This window comes from Somniosus microcephalus, chromosome 1 (genome assembly GCF_052327205.1).
Source record: "Somniosus microcephalus isolate GS21.2 chromosome 1, FLI_Smic_1.0, whole genome shotgun sequence".
Taxonomy (NCBI): Eukaryota; Metazoa; Chordata; class Chondrichthyes; order Squaliformes; family Somniosidae; genus Somniosus; species Somniosus microcephalus.
This window is the reverse complement of record NC_140987.1, coordinates 128,929,824-128,957,108: the sequence shown is the minus strand read 5'-3', so window position 1 is coordinate 128,957,108 and position 27,285 is coordinate 128,929,824. Positions and strand designations below refer to the sequence as shown.

At 46.4% G+C, this 27,285-nt stretch overlaps 1 protein-coding gene across 6 annotated transcripts in view; it reads right to left on the bottom strand.

Annotated features, from left to right (window-relative positions):
• Positions 1-7,880: 7,880 nt before the first annotated feature.
• The window catches only part of LOC147124358 (transducin-like enhancer protein 1), a 128,463-nt gene continuing 109,058 nt past the window's right edge, over positions 7,881-27,285 (bottom strand). For 4 of the 6 annotated variants that reach the window (XM_085985543.1, XM_085985570.1, XM_085985562.1 and 1 more), the window contains 5 exons: positions 24,169-24,416; positions 23,146-23,293; positions 21,102-21,252; positions 11,964-12,040; positions 7,882-9,159 (listed from right to left, as the gene is read on the bottom strand). In XM_085985543.1, the coding sequence (XP_085841669.1) occupies positions 9,052-9,159; positions 11,964-12,040; positions 21,102-21,252; positions 23,146-23,293; positions 24,169-24,416 (732 nt within the window). In that variant the 3' untranslated portion in view covers positions 7,882-9,051. Of the gene's footprint in view, positions 9,160-11,963; positions 12,041-21,101; positions 21,253-22,068; positions 22,294-23,145; positions 23,294-24,168; positions 24,417-27,285 lie in introns of those variants that run through there. The other 2 variants (XM_085985553.1, XR_015078118.1) reach the window with 2 other exon arrangements.

Here is a 27,285-nt window from a genome sequence, read left to right as displayed (position 1 = left end):
AAAAAAGCAGTGGTCCTGGCACTGGCCCTTGGGGAACACCACTGTCTACCATCCTCCAGTCTGAAAAACAACCATTTAACACAACTCTCTGTTTTCTGTCCTTAAGCCAATTCCTTATCCAAGCTGACACTGACCCACCTATTCCATGAGCCTCAATTTTGTTAACCAGCCTTTTATGTGGTACTTTGCCAAACGCTTTCTTAAAATCTATATAGACAACATCCACTGCATTCCCTTCATCAACCTTCTCTGTTACTTCATCAAAAAATTCAATTAGATTAGTCAAACACGATCTGCCTGTTACAAATCCATGCTGGCTCTCCTTCATTAACTTAAACCTCTCCAAGTGCCTGTTAATTTTTTCCAATTAGTGTTTTAAAAACCTTACCCACCACTGATGTTAAACTGACCGGCCTGTAGTTACTGGGATTGTCCTTACACCCTTTCTTGAACAATGGTGTCACATTTGCCACTTTCCAATTCTCTGGCACCTCCCCCGTATCTAGGGAAGATTATGGCAAGCCCTTCAGCTATCTCCACCCCCACTTCCCTTAGAAACCTCGGATGCAAACCATCCAGACGAGGCGACTTATCCACTTTACGTCATCTGTCCATGACAGCATTGGTAGCAGTGACCACCACAGTCCTTGTGGAGACGAAGTCCTGTCTTCACACTGAGGACACCCTCCATCGTGTTATGTGGCACTACCACCGTGCTAAATGAGATAGATTTAGAACAGATCTAGCAGCTCAAAAATGGGCATCCATGAAGCGCTATGGGCCATCAGCAGCAGCAGAATTGTATTCCACCACAATCTGTAACCTCATGGCCCGGCATATCCCTCACTCTACCATTACCATCAAGCCAGGGGACCAACCCTGATTCAATGAGAAGTGCAGAAGAGGATGCCAGGAGCAGCACCAGGCGGACCTAAAAATGAGGTACCAACTTAGGGAAGCTGCAACACAGGACTACATGCATGTTAAACAACAGAAGCAGCATGCTATAGACAGAGGTAAGCAACCCCACAATCAATGGATCAGATCAAAGCTCTGCAGTCCTGCCACATCCAGTCGTGAATGGTGGTGGACAATTAAACAACTAACGAGAGGAGGAGACTCCATGAATATCCCCATCCTCAATGATGGTAGGGCCCAGCACGCGAGTACAAAAGATAAGGCTGAAGCGTTGGCAAACATCTTCAGCCAGAACTGCTGAGTGGATGATCCATCTTGGCCTCCTCCTGAGGGCCCCACCATCACAGAAGCCAGTCTTCAGCTCATTTGATTCAATCCGCGTAATATCAAGAAACGGCTGAGCTCACTGGATACAGCAAAGGCTATGGGCCCTGACAACATCCTAGCTGTCGTGATGAAGACTTGTGCTCTAGAACTAGCTGCCCCTCTAGCCAAGCTGTTTCAGTACAGCTACAACACTGGCATCTACCCAAAAATGTGGAAAACTGCCCAGGTCCTGTCCACAAAAAGCAGGACAAATAAAATCCAGCCAATTATCGCCCCATCAGTCTACTCTCAATCATCAGCAAGTGATGGAAGGTGTCATCAACAGTGCGATCAAGTGGCACTCACCAATAATCTGCTCAGTGATGCTCAGTTTGGGTTCCGCCAGGACCACTCGGCTCCAGACCTCATTACAGCCTTGATCCAAACATGGACACAAGAGCTGAATTCCAGAGGTGAGGTGAGAGTGACTGCCCTTGACATTGAGGCAGCATTTGACCGAGTGTGGCATCAAGGAGCCCTAGTAAAACTGAAGTCAATGGGAATCGGGGGGAAAACATTCCACTGGCTGGAGTAATACCTAGCACAAAGGAAGATGGTTGTGTTTGTTGGAGTTCAATCATCTCAGCCCTGGGACATCACTGCAGGAGTTCCTCAGGACAGTGTCCTAGGCCCAACCATCTTAAGCTGCTTCATCAATGACCTTCCCTCCAACATAAGGTCAGAAATGGGGATGTTCACTGATGGCTACACAGTGCTCAGCGCCATTTACAACTCCTCAGATAGTGAAGCAGTCCATGCCCGCATGCAACAAGACCTGGACGACGTTCAGGCTTGGGCTGATAAGTGGCAGGTAACATTGGCGCCACACAAGTGTCAGGCAATGACTATCTCCAACAAGCAAGAGTCTAACCACGACATTCAATGGCATTACCATCACCGAATCCCCCACCATCAATATCCTGGGGGTCACCATTGACCAGAAACTTAACTGGACCAGCCACATAAATACTGAGGCAACAAGAGCAGGTCAGAGGCTGGGTAGTCTGCGGCGAGTGTCTCACCTCCTGACTCCCCAAAGCCTTTCCACCATCTACAAGGCACAAGTCAGGAGTGTGATGGAATACTCTCCACTTGCCTGGATGAGTGCAGCTCCAACAACACACAAGAAGCTCGACACCATCTAGGACAAAGCAGCCCGCTTGCTTGGCACCCCATCCACCACCTTAAACATTCACTCCCTCCACCACCAGTGCACCATGGCTGCAGTGTGTACCATCTACAAGATGCACTGCAGTAACTCACCAAGACTTCTTCGGCTGCACCTCCCAAACCCGTGACCTCTACCACCTAGAAGGACAAGGGCAGCAGGTGCATGGGAACACCACCACCTCCAAGTTCCCCTCCAAATCACACATGATCCGGACCTGGAAAAATATCGCCGTTCCTTCATTGTCGCTGGGTCAAAATCCTGGAACTCCCTCCCTAACAGCACTGTGGAAGTACCTTCACCACACGGACTGCAGCGGTTCTAGAAGGCGGCTCACCACCACCTTCTCAAGGGAAATTGGGATGGGTAATAAATGCTGGCATTGCCAGCGATGCCCACATACCAGGAATGAGTAAAAGAAAAGGCAAAAAAAAAAGGAAAATTAGAAAAAACCCTGCAAGTGTAGTTGGTCTGGAATAAAACAAATCGGCCGTGAAATTGGAGCCTTTAGTGCAGGCCGTTAAGGCCGGTTTGGAAGAAAAAATGGCGGCTGCTTCGCTTTGGTCCACTTCCAGTGGGTTCCATGGTAGCCGTCATTTTGGGCAGGTCAGCAGTGCTGCCACTGCCTGTGCCCATTCCATATATTTAGAAGAGACAGATTGTGACATCAGTGAGTGTTCAAAACTAATTTGATGCAAAATCTGCCATTTTCGGTGTTGCCGCTCCATTTAACGCCCTCATGACCAGCTGACCATGCAGCTGGAAGGACCTCCCAGCAGCGCTATTTAAAGGGATCATCAACAACTTGCAGCTGACTTGCTCTTTCATTTTTACTGACTCGGTGTAAGTTTGTGCCACTGTTTGGAGCTTTCTTGAGTTGTTTAAAGTTGCTGAGGTGACAGGGAGTGTTGCTGCAAGGAAGAGGTCAAGATGTTTGCAGAGGGAGGAGGAGGCGGCGCAGGAGTGCTCTCAGCAATAGGCCTTACCCACCTAGAGTCTTTCGAGAGCACTTCTCCTAACTGCACCTAAGCCAGGAGCAGTGTATTAGGAGGCTCTGCTTCACCAAGGAGTTTGTCGCAGAACTCTGCCGACTCCTGCAACCAGACCTGCAGCCTCAGCAGGGTGATGATGGCTCTCCCAGTGGCCCTCAATTCTTTCGCCAATGGATCCTTCCAGTCTTAAGCAGGTCGCCATTCATCGCTGCATCTGGGAGGTCACAGAGGCACTGTAATCCAAGAGAAGAGACTTCATTGTCTTCTTTCTAAACAGAGAGAAGCAGGACAAGTGCGCATGTGGCTTTGCCAGGATATCGGCCTTCCCCATGGTGCAGTGCGCCATTGACTGCACAAAAATGGCTTTGTGGGCATCGTATCTAAATGCTAGGATATACCGCAACTGCAAAGGCTGCCACTCACTTAATGTGCAGTTGTTGTGCAACCATGCCCAGCGCATCATGATAGTGAATGCCCGCTATCCTGGCAGCAGTCATGATGCCTTCATCCTGCATCAGTCCAGTGTGCCAGAAATCTTCCAGCCACCATGTCAAACCCAAGAGTGGCTGCTCGGTGACAAGGGCTATCCACTCTACACCTGGCTGATGACTCCCCTCCGCAACCCCACCACTCGTGGCCAGCACTCATATAATGACAGCCATGCTGCTATGAGGAATGTCATCGAGCAGACCATCGGGGTGCTAAAGTAACGGTTCTGCTGCCTTGACTGCTCAAGAAGAGCTCACCAATACATGTCGGAGCGGGTGTCCCATTTCGTGGTGATCTGCTGCATGCTCCACAGCTTGGCCATCATGAGGGCTCAGCCCTTGCCACCATAGCTTCCAGCACCACCTCAGGAGGAGGAGGAAGGGAGGAGGTAGGCAGCAGATCTCCATTCTGGACGGGCTGTCTGTGAGTGGCTCATCAGACTCCGGTTCCAACGAATGAAACTCCGGATCCCCATTGCTCACCACTTCCCCATCATACCGTCCCTCTGTCAAGGAACATCACAGCATCCTCCTGGGCACAAAGCTGAAATGAAAGCCACCACAAAACACACATTCCAAACATAATTTATAAACTTATCAAATGCAATCAAAAGAACAAAGTGAACCAATCACCCTTGTGCATTCCCTGTCTTTTGTGTACCTTTTCCTACTCGAGTGCTCCTACAAAGTGCTCCCCCAGTGGCTGAAGCATAGCTAGTGGAAAGCTGCTCACTTTCAGTGGGGGAGACTGCAAATGGCCTTGCAGGACAGCCTCGAGCAGCTCTGGGCCTAGAAGTCCCGGCTGTAGACTGCACCACCTCGGCATGGGTGGCAGCAGTCTGGTCTGGCTGGATGACAGGCAGCAGCAAGGGTACTGGCGGAGTGGCAGTGGTGGGAGTAGGAATGCTGTCATCCTGAGAGTGAGGACAGCAGGTTCTTGCTCCACTGACCCACTGCCACTCTGCCGGGGCGGCGCCTCAGCATTCCAGGCAATCTGTTGGGAGACAGATTGGAGTGCCGAGACCCTGCAAGCCCCTTTCCACACTCGTAAACCCAGCCACGATGGCAGCAGTCTGATCTTCAACTGCAGCACTGAGATGTTGGGTCGCTTCTGCCTGTGGTGCAATGGAAGCTGCGAGATCATCCATTGCATGCAGCTTCATGGCTGGGTCCACAAGATTTCTCACGGAGTTGCCTATCATTTCCATCCTGGAAATCATGGGCTCCAAGCTCCGCGCAAAGCCCCGTCCAATGTTGGAGCCAGACTCCTTGAAACTGACAAGAGGCTCTATGGCAGGCTTGCCATTGCACCTAGCAGTTCTGTGTACATGACCATTACTCTTCTTCTGAAAGCCGCCCAATCAAGGTCATCATCTGAGTCTTGTGCAGCAGAGCCTGTGTGCAAACTCGTCCTCCGTGGAGCTAGCACTCGAGCTACCCTTTCCCCCTGGCCTTGCTGCAGGCCACTTGTGCCTGCTGACTCACCATGTGCAGATCCCACCTCTATACTACCCTCTAAAGTACGCACAGTGCCATTTTCTAAGCTGGTGTCTGCGAATGTCAGATGCAGTGCCGGTGTGTCTTCTCCTCTACCACTGTCCTCCATCACTTTATCTGAAAGGAGAAATGCACAAGAGTCGGGTTGTGGTGAGGGGAGGGGAGGGGGTATGCAAGATATCCATGATTACACCATCAGCAGCTTGTAAGTGAGAAAAGATTGTGGGATGAGGGGGAAGTGGGATGTGAGAAGGATTAGATATGAGCATACCGTCATCAGCAATGCTTTCAACTTCCCCACTCGCAATTGACTCTGTGACTGCCCCTCCAATTATTTTGAGAACTGCTTCCTCCAGCTCCATGAGGTTTTGAAGTCTGGCTTGCCCTCCACCCATAAACTGGTGCTCCTGGCGGTTGTGTGCCACATTTGCCTGCAAGAGAAAGGGAAGTGTGTCAGTGAGTGTGGTGCAATGTGTTTGGGTGGGTTTTCTCCGGGTGCTCCGGTTTCCTCCCACAGTCCAAAGATGTGCAGGTTAGGTTGATTGGCCATGATAAAAATTGACCCTTAGTGTTAGGGGGGATTAAATACGTGGGGTTACGGGGATAGGGCTTGGGTGGGATGGCTGTCGGTGTAGGGACCGGGTGCTAGGGTTTGGATGATCAGCCATGATCTCGTTGAATGGCGGAGCAGGCTCGAAGGGCCGAATGGCCTACTCCTGCTCCTATCTTCTATGTTTCTATAGCTGGCAGTGTGTGCAAGGTGTGAGATGTGGGTGAGAGTCTTGCAACAGTGAGAGTGTGAGAGTGAAGTGAAGCTATTATTGAGGTATGAGTGCTGATTGGTACAGTTTGTTTGTAGGTGAGTGATGGGGGTGTGGTGCATTGAGCAGTGTGTGAGGCTTGTGGTGTCGATGGTGGGATATTGCATTTGATGATGCATTCACTCACCTTGACCACTCGTGTGAGGTCATTAAACTTTTTGCGGAATTGGATCCAGGTCATCGCAGTGACGGCTTGAGCGATCTCCTCAGACAGCCTTCTGGTGGTCAGGCTTCCTGCCCCCCTGTGGGTAGAGGAGCTCACAGCGTCTTTGTACCCCCAGGACCAAGGCTTCCAGTGCCGCATCGTAAAATCTCCTTGCTCTTTCCCTTGGCTGTTGGGCGATGGCTCTGTTCAGAATGACAATGAGGTGTTTCTGCAACAAAGCACCTCCCCTTTAAATAGTGCTGAGAGCCTCGGCCACACTTTATTGGCCAGTAGACTGCACCCGATATTGGCCCCCCTGCTGAACGCCAAGCCAATCAGCAGCACGTTTCACGCTTAGATCAGCGCTGCGATCATAATGAGCAGGCAGCATGAATTTTGCGTGCTGCCTGCACCACTTTGAATGGGTGCAGGCACATAGTGCTGTGCGATGCTCCCACACGTTTTCGGGCCTTATCCAATTTCTGGGCCACCATCTTTTGTTCTTTCAGTGTCTTTTTTGCCTCATTAGGGTGATCTTTCATATCATCTAATGGATTCCTGCTTTTCTATCAAGTAGTTTGCAGGACTTTCAGGCCACCTGTGATTAGAGTACTTGTTGATTCTCCCTTCTCTCCCCCACATTAAAATCCCTGCCATTATTTCAGTTTGGACACTGAATATTGTCTTTTCTCTTTACAGATGCCTTTTTTGTTTAACCAATAAGAGTGATACTGGGTTGCCCTAGTGTCATCAACAGAAAAAAAAACAATTCTGCAAGTACCTCCTTATGTACAGGAGGCACATCTAATAGCATAATTTAGTCTAGTTTGAATAAAAGAAAAGTAAATTCATATTATTGTGTGTCCACCAGACACTCAATTCCTTGCAGTGCCCAGCGGTCACAGAAGTCCCCAAGGGTACCGGTTGATACCAAATGCACCCTCCCTGGACCACCCGGACAAGACCACGGAAGAGAGGCAGGCAGCCAGAATGACCCTCCCTGTTGGCCACGCTCATTCTGCAACTAGGTCCAGGAGCAGACCCACAAAAAGGTCCTCTGACTTGCCTGTCCTCCGTGCCAGGTGGCCAAAGATCAGGAACTTTGGGCTTAAATGTAACCAAAAATTGAGGAGCAGCCCTCTCTAATAATTAAATAGCATCTGCAACCTCTCGCTCCACATAAGTATGATACACAGTTTCATCGAGGCTGCAAAAGTTGCAAGCGGCCTGACTATCTGTGAAGTACCTTTTAAAAAATGCTGTGTATTTATAACATTTTCTCTTTTTGGTTATCCAGGCAAGGCCTATTCAGACAGCCAAGAATATCAATCCTGCCACTACACTACCCATCAGGATATTTCTCCTTATATTTAAGCAGAACAACAGTATTAAAAAGCCGATGAGAAATATTGCTGGAGGATAACATTGTATTTTGCACAGAAACCAGTCAGTCACAATTTGCCATTGATCTTTATTTTCAATAATATTGTTCCTATGTCACTGCCTAAATACCCCAGACTCTTTGTACAGTTCTCAGTTATACCAATGTTTCAAAACAATTTGGAATCTTAAGGAAGGAGATCATTTAAGTTACAAAAGGGCCAAGTCAGTTTTGAAGGCTACTAGGATAGAGGGGCACAGCTTTGAGCACAGATGGTTCCCAGCATGCCCATTTTCAAAAGAAGCTCAAAAGCGGATGTCAAGAAGCCACTCAGCGATTTTGGTAAAAAATCCAAGAAAGCATAAAATTTACAAAATGCTGACTAATCAGTGTTGAAGGAAGCAGAGTTTATGGGCACGCCTATTTTCAAAGGGAGCCGATAGGTAGAGCATAGGAAGCCAATTCTAAAATTTGGTGAAAATCCAGAAAGTATTTTAAACAACTGTGCTCTAATGGTTGGACAAAAGAAAAAAAACTTTAAAAATATAGCAAGTGTTGCCCCACACAGGGATTACATAGTAAGTTTTGCAAATGTAAAACCATATAATGTATTTACTTTTGTTTGTACACATTTGTAGACTAATTTCATTCCTCTTATTTCAAGTTCTGATACATAATTGAATAATGGCACTGTTCTTACTTGCTTGAACCCATTCTTAGCTTGCAGCAAAAGCAACACGAATCATAAATGCTCCATAATTTAAAAAAAGTTACAAAACCAATTTGTTTCAATACTGTCTTTACTGTATTAAACGGAATATTTACAATTTGTACAAATATCTGAGCTCCAACAAGATACAAAATACATTTCACAAGATGCAATAACCATGATCCAGGTTCACCTGGAACACCATTGCACTACAAAGGACAGAATGTCTTTCAAAGAACAAATGAACATCTGGTTAGGCAACTCCACAAATGCAGCAATTCAGGCAATAACAAAAATACAACATGAGGTCAGAGAGGATTCAAATGCTCTTCTAATAATCCAGGGTTCTACAAAGCAGGGTCCTGGAATTTTCTTGAGACTACCAAAAACAGCTAATCGTGCCCAGTTCAATTGAGTTTTCTTTTAATCCAGTCAATCATTGGTGCGATGATCATCAGTCCTTAAGTACAGGCATTCAGAAACACCTGTAAGAGCTGAAGGCCGGGAGGTTGCTGTCTTTTTTTTTTTTAAAAACAGTTCTAAATATATTTTCTCAGTTATAGATTTTAGTAAATAACTTCATAGACTGACGCTTTCTTATCTCCAGAGCCAGTGACTATATATTTATCGTCCACTGAAATATCGCAGCTCAACACTGACGATGACTCTTTAGACTGTAGAAAGAAGGGGGAAAAAAGGTAAATCTAAAATAAACAGAATTAATTTACAACTATAGCTTTCAATTAATACATCATAATGAGTTCAAAGTCTAGAGCAGGGGTTCTCAACCTTTTTGCTTCTGAGGCCCCTCTCTCGCATTATAAAAATTCCATGGACCCCCAGAGGGTGGTGGGGAACTCACTGCCTGAAAGGGTGGTAGAGGCAGAAACAGTCATTGAATTTAAAAAGTACTTGGATATGTACTTAAAGTGCTGTAATCTACAAGGCTAGGGACCAAGAGATGGAAAGTGGGATGAGGCTGGATAGCTCTTTTCCGCCGGCACTGACACGATGGGCCGAATGGCCGCCTTCTGTGCCATAAACTTCTATGATTCTATGGTGACACAACACACATATTTTTTGTGTATAAAAATTCTCTCAGCACCGCTCCCACTGTTACTGCTATCCTGGCACTGCAGAAAATACTGGTCCTCATGCCGATCCCACTCCCTCTTTCCCTCCATATGAGCCCCAATAACCTAACGCCCAGTGTCCCTCTTTCCCCCGCAACCCCCAACTCCCTCACTGACTGTTCCCGGCACATCAGTCGGTCCCGGTTCTCTGCTTGATTGTCAGTCAAACAGCCATTTCCCCCCCACATCTCCAACATTTTCACAACTAATAAACAAAAGTGTACAATGAAAATGAAAAAAAAACACAATTTTTTTTAAGGCCTGTCTGATTTTTCTCCCAAATTGCTGGCAGCAGTGTCCAGAATAATGTTATATTCATGGCAACTCTAGGACAATCCTGGAATGTTGAAATCCTAGCTGGAGGCCAACATTGGGTGTGAACAATCAGGTCTGCCTGTGATGCCCTCCTTGACAGAGTAAGACTGCATTAAGTGGTCAACAGCCAAAACATGCCTAGCTCTATCTTATATTCATGAAACATAGAAACATAGAAGATAGGAGCAGGAGTAGGCCATTCGGCCCTTCGAGCCTGCTCCGCCATTCAACGAGATCATGGCTGATCATCCAAGCCCTAGCACCCGGTCCCTACACCGACAGCCATCCCACCCAAGCCCTATCCCCGTAACCCCACGTATTTAATCCCCCCCTAACACTAAGGGACAATTTTTTAAATTTTTCTATCATGGCCAATCAACCTAACCCACACATCTTTGGACTGTGGGAGGAAACCGGAGCACCCGGAGGAAACCCACGCAAACACGGGGAGAATGTGCAAACTCCACACAGACAGTCACCCGAGGCCGGATTTGAACCCGGGTCCCTGGCTCTATGAAGTCATAGAGCACAGCCTATCATGTCTGTGTCGGCTCTTTCAATGAGCTATCCGATTAGTCCCACTCCCATGCTTTTTTCCCCATAACCCGGCAAATGTTTCCTTTCAAGTATGTATCAAGTTCCCTTTTGAAAGTTACTATTGAATCTTCTTCCACCACCATTTCAGGCAGTGCATTCCAGATCATAACAACTTGCTGCGTAAATAAATTTGTAATCATCTCTCCTCTGGTTCTTTTGCCAATTATCTTAAATCTGTGTCCTCGGGTTACCAACCCTCCTGATGTGTCAGCTGTGGCTCAGTTGGTAGCACACTCGCCTTTGAGTCAGAAGGTTGTGGGTTCAAGTCCCATTTAAGGGACTTGTGCACATAAAGCTAGGCTGACACTCCAGTGCAGTGCTGAGGGAGTGCTGCACTGTCGGAGGTGCCGTCTTTCGGATGAGACGTTAAACCGAGGCCCTGTCTGCTCTCTCAGATAAAAGATCCCAAGGCATTATTTCGAAGAAGAGTAGGGGAGTTATCCCCGGTGTCTTGGCCAATACTGATCCCTCAATCCACATAACAAAAGCAGATTATCTGGTCATTATCACATTGCTATTTGTGGGAGCTTGCTGTGCGCAACTTGGCTGCCGCGTTTCCCACACTGCAACAGTGACTACACTCCAAAAGTACTTCATTAGCTGTAAAGCGCTTTGAGACGTCCGGTGGTCATGAAAGGCGCTATATAAATGCAAGTCTTTCTTTTCTTTGCCAATGGAAATAGTTTCTCCTTATTTACTCTATCACAACCATTCATGATTTTGAACACCTCTATTAAATCCCTTTTTAACCTTCTCCGCTCTACAGAGAACAATCCCAGCATCTCTAGCCTCTTCACATAATAGAAATCTCACTCTGGTATCATTCTAGTAAACCTCCTCTGCACCCTCTCCAAGGCCTTGACATCCTTGTGCATTCACAAATGCCAGCGATCATATTGGAAGTGTTAAAAAATCACTTAAATCTCTTAAACATTAAGACAAACTTTCTCAGGTGTACTGACTTCTCAAAAGGCTTTTAAGCTTCTTCACTACTCTATAATTTTTTTTATAAACTCTCGGGATGTGCGTGTCATTCATTGCCCATTCCTAGTTACTTTTCAGAAGGTGGTGGGCCTTCTTGAAATACTGAATTCCATTTTTTGTAGTGGTTTGATACAACTGAGTCGTTTGCTAGGCCACTTCAGAGGACAGTTACGAGTCAACCATGTTCACGCAGGACTGGAGTCACATACAGGACAGACTGAGTAAGGATGGCAGTTTTCCATTTCTAAAGGACATTAGTGAACCTGTTGGGCCTTTATGTCAATCCGACAGTTTTGTGGTCACTTATACAGGTACCAGTAAGCTTGTCAAAGTTATTACAAATAACAACTATCCATACTACCCTGGATCTATGCAATTTTGCTTAACATTTTTTTTTCCAGCAAATTCAAGAAATTTAGGTTTGACTAGAAGTTTTGCCATAAAATTACCTGGAATATGCTGGCTCCATAAGGCGTTCTCCATGCATTCAGAAGATTATCTTTTCCAGTGCTTACAAACCATTTACCTGTATAAATATACCAAAAATCATTAAATTAGCCATCCACTGTCTGGCCCAATTTTAGTGTTAATCAATAGCTTACAGCCCATTGTCTCCATCTTGTATCCAACTCTTTACTTCCTGTTCTGATCAATAAAAATCAAAGAGCTTAAAGTCCCTGCATACACATATTATAAACTGATGCCTTCAACCAGGTCAATGGGTTCATACAGAATATCTTGCTTTGGTATTAACATCCAGTTATGAAATGTTTGTGAGCAGTGATGTTGTCAATTTTTGCAAAACTCTTCCCTGAAGTGCAGTGGAGTCTTCAACTACATCCTAAAGGTGAGGAAGTTAGGCCGTCTCCACTATAATCTTCAAACAATACACACGTGTCAGCTGCAGGACAGGTATCTTTAAATCACTATCATCCTATGTTATTTACTGTATTTTATTTCTGCTCTGGTAATGGTGCACTAAAACTAAAGTATAAACATAGCAAATATTATTCACTACATTTTGAATATTCCTTTCTTCAAATTTGGAACTGTAATTATATTGTTTAGCTTGTATGATTTGAAATATAATGCATAAATAAGTAAATACATCACGAGAAAAGCTGTCAGGTTTGGAGGATTGATGCTTGGTCATGCATGTCAAACCAGTAAGCATGCATGGCCTTCTCTGGGTGCATCTCATACTGGTCCTATCTCTCAGCAGTGCTTATGTGGAATTTCAACCTAGAACCAGCATTAAATCAGCACCAGTATAACTAAAGTATGTGTTGTTTTCAATGTTCGTTTTATGAGTACATTTAGACTGCCCCCCACCCCCCCTCCCGCCAAAAAAAACTTCTTTCCTTTCTCTATTATCTCTTCCACTCCTGGAAGCATGACCTATGGCAGGGTTCAGTTCCAAAGCACTGGCAACCCTCCTACATTCCACCCAAAAGGCCATTCTTTATGCATGAGCCTAGACAGTGAGCATCAGTTGGCTTTTTAAACCATGAGATGGGATGTAGGAAGGGAAAGAGAATCACAGCCAAACCCGATCCTATTCTCACCAACCCACACAGCTACACATTTCAAGTGGATGTCACTACACAGCAACAAAGAACAGTCACACTGTCAGATTTTTCTTCCTCCTGGTCCAGGAGTATGATGGTCAACTATAACACTTCCAATGCCAACCTGACTGGGATCAGCAAACACAGCACAGATCAGGGATTGAGTCGGAAACCATTCTTATCAAAATGAGTCAATATCACATCATTGCTGAGTTTTAGTTTTTGAAAGAAATATTCTCTCAAAGCCTTTAATTCACAAAACATATACACCATTATGTCATTTCTTCATTAAAGGCAAACCAGCACATCAAGTTTGGACAAAAAACATTTTAGGTAATATTCGGCATTTATTTGAATGCAGTACACTTAGGCTGCTTTGCATATGAAACATATTGAGGAATTGGCCATGCTGGGATCAGGATTTTGTATTTTTAAGGTTATGCACGGATTAGAAATTCTCTACTTCAGCAGTGAAAGGGAAGCGGTTTCTTATCTTATTCATCTTTAGGTCAACTCTGTAACATTTCAAACAGCAACTGTGGCTTAGGACATGGGGCAGGATTTTGCTGGTGCTCAGAATGTGGGTTTGGAGGCAGGTCCGCTGTCAAAATCAAAATGATTGACAGCAGGTTGGGAACCCGCCTCCATGTAAGTTTCCAGAGTATCGGGTCTGCGATTTCAGAACAGACCCGACACCAAGCGGCGGGGGAGGCATTTAAGATACTTAACTGCTTGTTTACTACTATTTTGCCACCTTTTTATATTTTCCCACTTTTTTATTTTAACGGGGTTTACATTGTTCGGAGACCACGTCAGGTAAGTAGGTCAGGTTCTCTATGTCTCCCCATTGCTGTGAATAGGTGACAGCTGCAAAAGTGGTATGAAAGCTACCATTTCACAGCTGGACACTTTCCATTGTCAGAAACTTGAGCCTTCAGGACTTGGAAGACACTTTGAGCTGTATGCAGTTTGGAAATGTTTGGAGTAAACTCTCTATCCACTGTCACCTCCTTGCAGCAAGCTCTCTCACCATTGACAGATCGTTTCTGTCATCTCAACTTCAGCTGCCATCTATTCCAGCAACATCGGTGCCCTTGAAAAAATCTCAGCTTGGTCCTCTGAATCCCTCCAAGATCAGCCCCAGCACCAACATCACCAGGCACACCAACAACAATACAATACCAACAGCAATGCCTACCTTCTCCGCAATCACCTGATGCTGCACAGGACACAGAACATTGCTGCCCGGAAGGCCAGTGATGGCATCACCATGGCCAGATTGTGCACCCAGGCTGTCACATGATGCACCAGGTTAACACCACCCCAGACCAACAACATAAATCATTCCTACAATGACCAAGCCATTCCTTTCACACTCATCACCATTGCGGGGGTACCATTATGTCTCACCATTCACTGCAACTCACTAAGACACTTCCAAAGGTGAGCACAGATCTGTACAATAAGGCAAAGTGTTGAAAATAAAGATTTCAATGTTTGACAACACAGTAACAGAAAATTTACATGAATATTGTATAAAACACCCAAGTGCCTACCTTTGTGTGTTGTTAGTTGGTATGATTGGACTAGGATGAGGATGAGTGTGAGGGGTGGCTAGTGAGATGGGAAAGTGATAATGTAGATCGAGAGGGATGGGTGGAGGTGCAAGGTAAGTTGATGTGAGGAAAGATGTGCAGGAGTAGGGTAGGGAAGGCAGAGTGATGGGGATGTGATGAGCAGCACAGCAGGATGAGGTTGAGTGTGGCTTTGCAGTAGCGTTTCATGATCTACTGAGATCATTGAAAGGTTTGCGCCACTGCAGCCTGGTCCTCCTGACAACATCCCTGCTTTAGCCCTCCTGTGCAATAGAGTCATAGGGCAGGATTTTCATTGGGCCGTGGAGTCGGGATTGGAGGCGTGCGGGGGGTTAAAATCCCGAAATCAAGAGTCCCGACCCCATCCCGCACCCAAATTCAAAGGAGGCGGGTACCCGCCCCGCACTGGGAACCGCCTACCCGAGGCGGGAAAGGATTAATGCCAATTAACTGCCTGTTAACAGGTAGTTCAGGCAGTTTTTAGCCTAATCCCTATTTTTAAGGTTGAAGTGTGGGATTCCTGACGGCTCCAAACCATGCCAAGTTAGAGGAGGCGGGCCGTCGGGTTGAAGGACTTGGAGGGGTCGAGATGTCGGTGTTCAGGTGAGTGATGAGGTAAGTGTGTTTGGTGTGTCTAAAGTGATTAAATAAGTTTTACATACATTTTCTTACCTTTTCAGCCTTCCTTCCTTTAGGTCTCGGGAGTCCCGCATCTCACCGGCACAGAAAGCAGAATGGCTGCGAACTGTCAAAAGTGACAGCCTTCAGCTTTCTGTGCAGGAGAGATTTCTAACTGAGTCTGTGGAGAAGGACTCATGTTAGAAGACTGTTAGTGTTTGACAGCTTCAAACAGCTGTGAAACGCTGATATTTCATCTGTCAAAACCTCTTGACAGATGAAATTTCAGTCTGTGACTCCAGCTGTTGCCGGGTGGCCCTTAATTGGCCTGCTGAGCCCGCTGGGTGGGCTCAACAAGGTCAATCAAGTTAAAATCGTGTGGATTGGCCACATCTTGATGGAGGCGGGACTACAACCCTGAAAGTTGTAGTCCCGCCTCCAACCCGACTCCTGAATGAAAATCCTGCCCATAGAGTCATAGAGTAAAACAGCACAGAAAGAGGCCCTTCGGCCCATCGTGTCTGCGCCGGCCATCCAGCCCTGTCTATTCTAATCCCATTTTCCAGCACTTGGTCCGTAGCCTTGTATGCTATGGCGTTTCAAGTGCTCATCTAAATGCTTCTTGAATGTTGTGAGGGTTCCTGCCTCTACCACCCTTTCAGGCAGTGAGTTCCAGATTTCAACCACCCTCTGGGTGAAAAAGTTTTTGCTTCAAATCCCCTCTAAACCTCCTGCCCCTTACCTTGAAACTATGCCCCCTGGTTATTGACCCCTCTACTAAAGGGAAAAGTTCCTTTCTAGCTACTCTATCTATGCCCCTCATAATTTGGTACACATCAATCAGGTCCCCCTCAGCCTTCTCTGCTCTAAGGAAAACAACCCCAGCCTGTCCAGTCTCTCCTCATAGCTGAAGTGCTCCAGCCCAGGTAACATCCTGGTGAATCTCCTCTGCACCCTCTCCAATGCAATCACATCCTTCCTATAGTGTGCTGACCAGAACTGCACACAGTATTCCAGCTGTGGCCTAACTAGCGTTTTGTACAGCTCCATCATAACCTCCCTGCTCTTATATTCTATGCCTCAGCTAATGAAGGCAAGTATCCCATATGCCTTTTTAACCACCTTATCTACCTGTCCTGCTGCCTTCAGGGATCTATGTACATGCACACCAAGGTCCCTCTGATCCTCTGCCCTTCCTAGGGTCCTACCATTCATTGTGTATTCCCTTGCCTTGTTAGTCCTCCCAAAATGCATCACCTCACACTTTTCAGGGTTAAATTCCATTTACCACTGTTCTGCCCATCTGACCAACCCGTCTATATCGTTCTGTAGCCTGAGGCTTCCCTCCTTGCTATTTACCACTCCACCAATTTTTGTGTAATCTGCGAACTTACTGATCATACCTTCTACATTCATATCTAAATCATTAATGTACACTACAAACAGCAAGGGACCCAGCACCGATCCCTGCGGTACACCACTGGACACAGGCTTCCAGTCACAAAAACAACCTTCGACCATCACCCTCTGCCTCCTGCCACTAAGCCAATTTTGGATCCAATGTGCCAAATTGCCCTGGATCCCATGGGCTCTTACCTTCTTGACCAGTCTCCCATGTGGGACTTTGTCAAAAACCTTACTGAAGTCCATGTAGACTACATCAACTGCACCACCCTCATCCACACACCTAGTCACCCCCTCGAAAAATTCAATCAAATTGGTTAGACATGATCTCCCCCTGACAAAGCCATGCTGACTATCCTTGATTAAGGACTGCTCTCGCCGCATCTTGAGATCCACGCTCAACGCCATGCGGCGCCACATGAACACTCTCGACCTCTCTCTTCAGCAACACCGGCGCACTCTATCTCAAAGCTGTCCGGGTCCACAGTTCCATTTCATCCTTCGACTCATCTGACACTTCAACAAAAAACTTTTTTTCTTCCTTTCCGATGTCAAGGATTGCAAGCTTCATCAACTCTTGGACACCAACGCCCCTCCGGAACCTTCTTCCCCTTCACTTTCCTCTGACCCCCCTTCTCCCAATCTCACCCCCTGCCGCGTTTTCACTATCCCCTCTGACCTTCCCCTCTCTGACCCCGAACGATCAGTCCTCAGCAAAGGCCTGAGCTTCATCCCCTTACGCCCCCACCTCAATGAATTTCGAGCTCGGCACGATGTTGAGCTCTTTTTCCGCCGCCTTCGTCTCCATGCCCACTTCTCTGGCCAGGAGTCTTCCCCCCGCACGACTGACCCTTTCTCCCACTTTCAGAATTCCCATTCTACCTGGACCCCTCCCCCTGGCCTCTTACCCTCTCTAGATCTTTTCATCGCTAACTGCCGCCGCGACATTGGCCGTCTCCATTTCTCTGCTCCCCTCACTCACTCCAACCTACCTCCCTCTGAACTTGCAGCACTCCATTCTCTTAGATCCAACCCTGACATTGTCATTAAACCTGCTGACAAGGGTGGTGCTGTTGTTGTTTGGCGAACTGACCTCTACCTAGTGGAAGCTGAACGCCAACTCTCCGGCACCTCCTCCTACCTCCACCTGGACCATGACCCCACTACCGAACATCAAACCACCATTTCCAAGACTGTCACTGACCTCATCTCCTCTGGAGATCTTCCCCCCGCGGCCACCAACCTCATAGTTCCCCAACCCCGCACAGCCCGCTTCTACCTCCTTCCCAAGATCCACAAACAGGACTGCCCTGGTAGACCCATCGTTTCAACCTGTTCTTGCCCCACGGAACTTATCTGTTCCTATCTGGACTCTATCTTTTCTCCCCTTGTCCAGTCTCTTCCCACCTACATCCGCGACTCTTCGAACGCCCTCCGCCACTTTAACAGTTTCCAGTTTCCTGGCCCCAACCGCTTCCTTTTCACCATGGACGTACAATCTCTCTACACCTCCATCACCCACCAGGATGGCCTGAGGGCGCTCCGCTTCTTCCTTGAACAGAGGCCCAACCAGTCCCCATCCACCGGCTGAACTTGTTCTCACATTGAACAACTTCTCCTTTAACTCCACTCATTTCCTCCAAAATCAAAGGTGTTGCTATGGGTACCCACATGGGTCCTAGCTATGCCTGCCTTTTCGTGGGATATGTGGAACACTCTTTGTTCCAGTCCTACTCGGGTCCCCTCCCTCACCTCTTTTTCCAATACATTGATGACTGTATCGGTGCTGTTTCCTGCTCTCGCCCTGAACTAGACAATTTCATTCACTTTGCCTCCAATTTCGACCCTTCCCTCACCTTCACATGGTCCATCTCTGACACTTCCCTTCCTTTCCTCGACTTCTCCGTCTCCATCTCTGGGGATAGGTTATTGACCAATATTCACTACAAGCCCACTGACTCCCACAGCTACCTGGACTACACTTCCTCCCACCCCGTCTCCTGTAAGGACTCTATTCCATTCTCCCAGTTTCTCCGTCTCCGCCGCATCGGCTCCGACGATGCCACCTTCCACACCAGTGCTTCCGACATGTTTTCCTTTTTCCTCAACCGAGGATTCCCCTCTACCGTGGTTGACACGGCCCTCGACCGTGTCCGTTCTATCTCCCGCACTTCTGCCCTCACCCCTGCCCCTCCCTCCCAGAACCACGATAGGGTTCCCCTTGTCCTCACCTTTCACCCCACCAGCCTCCACATTCAACGGATCATCCTCTGCCATTTCCGCCACCTTCAAAGTGATCCCACCACCAAACGCATCTTCCCCTCCCCTTTCAGCATTCCGTAGGGACCACTCCCTCCGAGACACCCTAGTCCACTCCTCTATCACCCCCAGCACCCCTTCCCCTTGCACCTTCCCGTGCAAGCGCAGGAGATGTAACACCTGCCCTTATACCTCCCCCCTTCCCACTGTCCAGGGCCCCAAACACCCCTTCCAGGTGAAACAGCGATTTACTTGTACTTCTTGCAATCTAGTATACTGTATTCGCTGCTCACGATGCGGTCTGCTCTACATTGGGGAGACCAAACGCAGATTGGGTGACCACTTTGCGGAACACCTCCGTTCAGTCCGTAAGGGTGACCCCGAGCTTCCGGTCGCCTGTCATTTTAATTCACCGCCCCATTCCCACTTGGACCTCACCGTCCTTGGCCTCTTGCATTGTTCCACGGAAGCTCAATGTAAACTCGAGGAACAGCACCTCATCTTCCGATTAGGCACTTTACAGCCTTCCGGACTCAATATCGAGTTCAACAATTTCAGATCATAACCTCGGCCCCTATTACATTTTTACTTATATTTTTTATCCACACCTTTGTTTTGGTTTCCCCCACTCCCCCCACCTTTCCTTTTTTTTTCTCTCTCCCACATGGCAGCTGTCTCCCATTCTGCCAGCGCATTTCACACCTAATCTAGAGCTGTCTTTTGTCTCCACTAGTCCTATCACCATCTCGTCTCATTTTGAATACCTCTTAATGTCTCTTCTTCTCTTTTGTTCTCTCCCAGCCCGGCCTCTTAATCTATTTCATTCCCTGTGCCTCTTTAGTCTTGATAAAGGGTTTTGACCCGAAACGTTGACTCTAATTTCTCTCCACGGATGTTGCCTGGCCTGCTGAGTTTTTCCAGCATTTTCTGTTGTTATCCTTGATTAACCCTTGCCTCTCCAAGTGGAGACTAATTCTGTTCCTTAGAATTTTTTCCAATAATTTCCCTACCACTGATGTTAGGCTCACTGGCCTGTAATTCCCTGGTTTATCCCTACTACCCTTCTTGAATAATGGTACTACGTTAGCTATCCTCCAGTCCTCTGGCACCTCCCCTGTGGCCAGAGAGGTTCTTAAAATTTGTGTCAGAGCCCCTGCAATCTCCTCCCTTGCCTCACACAGCAGCCTGGGATACATCTCGTCTGGGCCTGGGGATTTATCCACTTTTAAGCCTGCTAAAACCGCTAGTACCTCCTCCCTCTCAATGCTAATTTGTCCAAGTATATCACAATCCCCCTGCCTGATTTCTATGCCTACATCGTCCTTCTACATAGTGAGCACAGATGCAAAATATTCATTTAAAACCTCACCTACGTCTTCCAGCTCTGCAATGTGCAACCAGGCTGTGTTGGTCTCCTGGGGGGGGGGGGGGGGGGGGGGTCTCTTCCGCCCTTGGAAGGGAAGAGAACCTCGCTGTGTGCTGTGACTCCCTCCATAAGCATATGGAGGGAGTCATGCGCGAGTCTGGTGCAGCCGTGCACATTTGTGCAGTGGTCGGCAGTGTTTACAGAATCTCAATGCTGCAGAACACTGACAGCACAACTGTCAAAATCAATGCAGCTATGGTCCCTTTAAGCAAACCGGCTGATGACGTGTCATCAAATGATGTCATCAGACCCGCTTTCTTTTAATTGGCCGGCAACCCCACAGGGCAGGCTTAACAAGCCCAATTAACAGAAAATCCTTTTCGCAGAGTGGCTGCAGCCGGGTGTGGGACCGGAACCCGCCAACCTCCTCTCCCCGCTGTGATCCCGCCTCCGCTGGCGAAATTGCGGCCATAGTTACAACTGACCTCAAATCTCTTGGGCTGGGAGGGGTAGGAGAGATGGGAAACCAAAATCAACCAGGATTCTTACTCCTAAGCGACATCCAGCTAGAGGTACACATCAAAGAGAGGACAGGTGAATATATGGTCGAATAACCTATCTGTAAAGGCTCATGCAAAAAAATGGCTACTTGGGCAAAGTACAAGAGGACAAATGATGCCACAAGAACTGTATCCCAGCATGGAGTCAATGACTTTGGGAATAGGGAGAAAAGAAAATGGTGAATTAGATCATTTAACCACAGCTGATGATCCTTACCACAGTAAGCAAATTTAAGGGACAGCACACAGCTTTCGTGGAGGTGCAGTTGATATTTGTCTGGTTTGGTTACGTGCAGCACTTCCACATTGCTGCTCTCCATCCCTACAGCCAGCCATTCCCCAGTAGGACAGTATCCAAGAGAGAAGATCTTAAAAAAAAATTTGAAAATGAATGTTTAGTTGGGGATTATGCTCTAAAATACTATGAAACAGATATTACAAAAGTACTGAATAATGATAGGTACACAGTAATGGTTATAATACCAAAGCTTTATTTGCTCCTTTTCAGCAATCTATGCAACAGTTTTGCTTCAGCTTTATACACTCAAAATTAACTTGTAATCTCTGTGCAACTTACATCGATTTGAAACAAGGCCATCAATAGCTGGATTATCACAAAATTGTATTTGAAATGGAGATTATGATTCAGCAGTTACAGAAGGATTTTATTACTGGTTTTAAAAAAGGGATAGCTCCAAATGGACCAGCAGTCTTCCAGCATCTTGCACAGGTGGTCATTGTTCATATGTGAGTCAGGACAAGGTAGGGAAACTATTTTATAATGTACCACAGCTGAGCACATCTTGTACTCAACCAATATTCTCACCCATGCAGAAGTCACTGGATAGTAATCAGGAGTAGGCACTCTGGTTGATCTCTTCCTCCTCAATAGCCAGGAGAAACTGAGGCCACTTGTAACATTGCCACCATGTAACATCTCCACTACTGTCTGAGATCTATCAATGCAGAGCAAGGGACCTTCCTGTATGGCTCTGAACCACACCATATGCTACATTTACCATGAGCCATCAAAGTAGCCTCGTCATGTTCATCTACTGTTTGCCCAATTCTTCACTCTCATTCACCCCATGGAAAGCTCCTCGAACTTTGGCAGTTCTGAACAACTGCAACATTTATGTATAGAAAAAAACCCATTGTGATTTTTCATTTAAAATTGATCTCACCTTCCTTCCCCCACCCCACACAGCTATGAAGAAGAATGAAGGGTAGAGAGGTGGCAGATCCACTATATCCACTCCAGATTTGTATCGATACCCTAAACCAGCCAAAAGGAGGTGTGTGCAACAGCAGCCTGGGGAGAACTTTCCAAATTAATTTTCCCTTCTCCTTTGGGGTGGCACACAACCACTGCTTGGTGTCTCCCTGCGCCAGAGATTGGGAATTTTGTGCTGGTGGGTGCAAAAGAGAGAAAAAAAATGAACCGCCTGCTGCAAATAGATCACTCACTCTCGAACTGGTTTGAAAAAAATAATTATTTTAATCACTTCCTTCTTTCCGCATTCTCTCACCATTCCCACGTTTCAGGATAGAAAGGAGATTACGGCATATAATTTTTCAATGGCTATTTTGAACCTTCACCAGCTATAGCTACAATCTAAAGGGTTAGGTTAAGAATCTGTTCTTTTAGTTTCAGAACAATCTGCTGATGGATTGTTCAAAGAAAACCACTCCCAGCATATTAACATTTAGATTGCTTCAAAATCTGGTACATCAGTTATATCTTTACATGGCTTTTTATCACAAGTGAACTCCCAAGTTGTACTGGTAAGCTTAAAGATCATAAAAATCCAAGAGAAGGTTCAACCAATGCATTTGTAATACTTTTTTTCTCTCTACATATTTCATACACACACAAATGCTGATTGCACTCTGGGCTGCTGGAGTAAACCATTAGCCAAAGGGTTACAGAAGTGATCAAGAACATCAGCTGTGTGCTTTACTTAAGAGACATGAGCTTATTTTATAGACAGAAAACTGCAGTCAATCTGTACATTATGCCTTTGCAACTAATTTTATTTTAACATTGAAAACATTAACTTATTTGTGCATCTTTTATCAAGTCAGTGAAGTTTATTCTCTGGTGTAATCATCTGCTGTCACATGCTGATGACTATTAGCTGCTGATGGTAATTGGTGAGAAATTGCAGCTACTTTCTTGCAAGTGATTATTTTTCAATTATAGTTATGATTTAGTTCAAGACATACAAAGAAATTAGTGTTAGCATTAGATCTCCAAATACCTGGGACGTGAAGTCATGCTGCTGTAGTTGCCTTCCTTCTCGGAGGTCCCAGGATCTTACAGTGTTGTCTAAACCTCCGGTCCAAAGCTTGGTGCCATCATTTGAAATGTCAATACAGCTGGCTCCATCTGTGTGACCCTGGAATTGCCTGATTAAACAAACAAATAGAATAAAGATTTCCTGCACAAGCCTTAGATAAACACAATTATGTTGTTAGTTTTGGACTCCAGATCAACATGTTTCTTCACTGTCTGGTACTGCATTTGGTTAAACAAACCGTGGCAGGACATAACATTGATCTATGATGTGCAAATATTACCCAGGTGCAACAAGCCCAAAGCAAAATAGCTCTTCTCTGCAAAATTACATCAGTCAAAATGCAGCTGTAACAAGCACATTGTTCCACCAGCCACTGCCCGCCCCCCCCCATCTAATCAAAGTTAGTGCCACACATATTTATTGCTAAACTCTTACTTTGCTTACTCAAGGCTTCTCACAGAATTACATACAAGGACTAGCTCCTACTAATTGAATTCTGAAGATGACTACTCTCTAGTGGCACTTTTATAAAAGTGGCCCCTAGGGAGCAGTGCTCAAATAAGCTATGTGCCCTTTGTGTACCGTTCTTCATTATTACTGCTCCAAATCAAGACCAGGTACCTTTGATTCTTATAGTTAAAAGGATAGGGATTCAATTCTGTGATTTTAGCGTTAACTAGAGATCCAATAGCAGTTCAAGACCCACAAAAAGATGCGCCTTCGAAGGTGGAGGTGTTGCATGTCTGATATTTCTTTTAATTTAACAATATAAAACTGCCATAACACAGGCAAATCATATCCCCCAGTAGTCAGCCATTTAAGTTGGTAATTTAAAAAACTGACTTGGCTACAATCAATATATGAAAGTGGATCACGTTTATTCTGAAATATTAATTTCTAAACACTTATCTATAATCATATTTTCAGCCACCTTCCAATCTGCACAAAACAACAGGAATCCAGTTTTCATGATTAAACTCTTACCTGACTAATGTTTGATTGTGCAGATCCCAGACAGCGATATTACCATCACTACAGCAGGAGAAACAGACCTTGGAGTCAGGGCTGATAGCCAAAGCATAGCAGGCAGGAGCAGAGGATGTCAACTCTGCCTTTATACGTGGAGTTGGGGCTGCCAGGTCCCAAATAGATAACGTGCTGGCTTCACCACCAACAATCAGGGTACATCCATCAGGTAACAACTTGCATGATCGGATGTAATTGTCTCTGTTCTGTAGAAAAAAATAAAGCGAGGTTCTGTGTGTTGCCTCTTATTCACTAAAGTATATTCATGTCTTTTGTTTGGCAAAATGTAGCAAAATCTCAGCAACCTAGAAAAACTGCCAGTAATCAGTCTCAAGACTGAACAATTACATAGTCATGAACTTTCAAAAGTGGGCATGCTCCAAGCAGACCCACTTGGCTTACATAACTCCATCATTTGGCAGATTATATGCAGGCTATACAAAAGGAGGCTGCAAATAAAAAAAAATTCAGACACCACTCCCAACTGCACCAGTGTATTTTGCACACCAGTCATATTTGTGGTTTGAGCGAGACTGATAATTTATTGTTGAGTTATGGCCAGTGTGGATTTACACTGTCTCCACATGGTGACCAAGAGACAAAGACTTCATCTGATCAGCCGGAGTTGAATAAAGATTTTCTAATGCTCCTTAAACCATGTCTTCTTTATCCCATAATTCACCCACAAGTTTATCTTGGATTCCAATACACCCATAAAAAATGTCTCAACGCCAGTCCAGCTCTCCATTTACAAACAGAAAAAATAACCAAGTTATAAAGGTTATTTCAAGGAAAGTGGGGGGGTGGGGGGGCTTGCAGGGGTGGTGGTCATGTCAGGTCCCTTTAGATTTTCTTGTGATACCTTGTGGTCTGCCATGCACAATTAAAATTAATTTCTCATCTGTACAAATGGTTCCAATGACCACAGCTGATATCTGGGCTGAAGAAAACAAACAAACAAACTTCTGGAAGCAAGTATCCGTGTTTATTTTATCCTTATACCATTACCATCAGTGCCACATTATTGAGCAACATTTTCCAATAAAGCAGATATTGAAATTCATGGATTAGCTACACAAGACGTTTAGTTGATTCCACGCTCCCCCCCCCAATAATTCTAAAGCTAAATACAAAGGCCGTGATTTTCCCAGTGGAGGCGGGTTGGAGTCGGGTTGAGTAGTTGGCGGTTTCCGGTCTCGCTGTCAGCTTCTGCCGCTCCCAAATCAGGATTTTAATTTAACTGGGCTTATTAAGCCCAGCATGCGCGCTACCCAGCCTAATCAGTGGGTTTGGGTGTGATGCTCGCCTCTGCTGACGTCTTCCATTCAGGAGTTTTTAAAGGGCCCATGCAGCCGTTGCATTTCATTTGGCTTATGCCTCTGAAAACGGGTCCTCTGAAAATGACTGCTGCAAGATCGAAGGCTGTTCCTAGATTTGATGATGACTCCCTCCATTCTCTTGTGGAGGGAGTAGGAGGGTGCAGGGATGTTCTGTTCCCTCTCGATGGCCGGAGGAAGCCTCCTCAGCAGACAAAGGCAGCCTGGCTGCAAATTGCTGAGGAGGTCAGCGCAAGGTCCTTGTGCTCATGCACCTGGGTCCAGTGCCGAATAAGCTACGCTCAGCAAAAGTGAGTATCACACCACACTTACCTTCATTCTGCCTCCCATCTCTTCTCATCACCAGCACTCTGCATTGTCAACCTACTCCTCCACATCTCAACTTACCCTTACTTCCCTTGCACCCTTACCTATCCCTCTCTATGTACAGAATCACTTCACCATCCTACTCTGCACCACTCACACTCGCTCTCACTGTTATGCAATAATAACAACTAACAACGTACAGGGAGGCACCTTGGTTTTGGCACCTCTCTCCATTTTTGTCTCCCTCTAAGCTTCAATGTTATGTAATCTTTACACTCACTCCATCAATCTCGCTGAAACTCCACTTGTGTCCCTCATTGCAGGAAAAGAGAGCCCACAATAAGAGGGAGAGAGAGAGGACAGGAGGAGGCCCACCATCACTCACAACTGTAACAAGCGCTGAGGAGGTTGCTCTCGACATCGTCGGAGGTGCAGAGGAGCTGGAAGTGGGGGATGGAGGGACTGGCGCAGTAGAGCAAGCTGGTGACAGAATAGATTTGCAACCCTCTCAGTTAGATTTCATGAGTGACTGAAATGGCATCTGATGTTCATACAGATTGAATTCTGATCATCTGCACAATAGGATGCTTCTGGTACCTAAATATCACATGTCTAACTCATGCCTTTACTCCCCCACAGGACCATCGAGAGCCCCCCTCCCCACTGTCCAGGAGGAAGAGCCGGACTCCTCCTCAGAGGAGCCTGGCGCCTCTGAGGGAGTAGCGTCACCAGAAATCAACGCACCCAGCTCCAGCGCAGAGATGCACACCTCAGTGGGTCCTTCGCGACATAGAGTAGTGTTGTCACCTGGTGTTTCACAGCTCACAAGTGAGCATCAGCAGATGGTGGAGACAGGGACAGCAGTGGAGAGTCCTCGTCAGAGGCCACAGGATGCTCCTAGCTCTGCTCAACTGCATATCGACACTGTGCCTCTGGGGGCATCCAGAGAGCGGTGCTGGAACTCCAGGAACAAGTGCAGGAGTCTCTGACAGGGTTTGCATCCACGGTAACGGTGAGTGTGCAGGGAATGGAGGAGTCCATCTCAAACATGAGCAATGCGGTGGTGCACTCAATGGCGAATGTAGGTGCCGCCGTGGAAAGGGTGGCAACCTCCATGGAGGATATAAATTGCCAGACTCAAATGAGCATGGTGACTCTTCTAAATAGATGGTCTGCTATGGAGGATAGATGGGCATCTATTGAGGAGAGACACCAGAGGTACACGGATGTCCCCGTTATGAGGACTGTCAGTACAGAGACGGGTTCTCATGGCCCCACTGATGTGCAGCAAGATGTTCTCCAGCCACTTGCTAGCAGTGAAGTGCAGGTGACCCATGAGAGGGATGTTGGTGGTCGGCAACCAGGAAGTGTGGGCTCCTCTCCAAGCGCTCACACAACCATGCCACAGTGCAGCCCTTGATCAGAGCCCCAG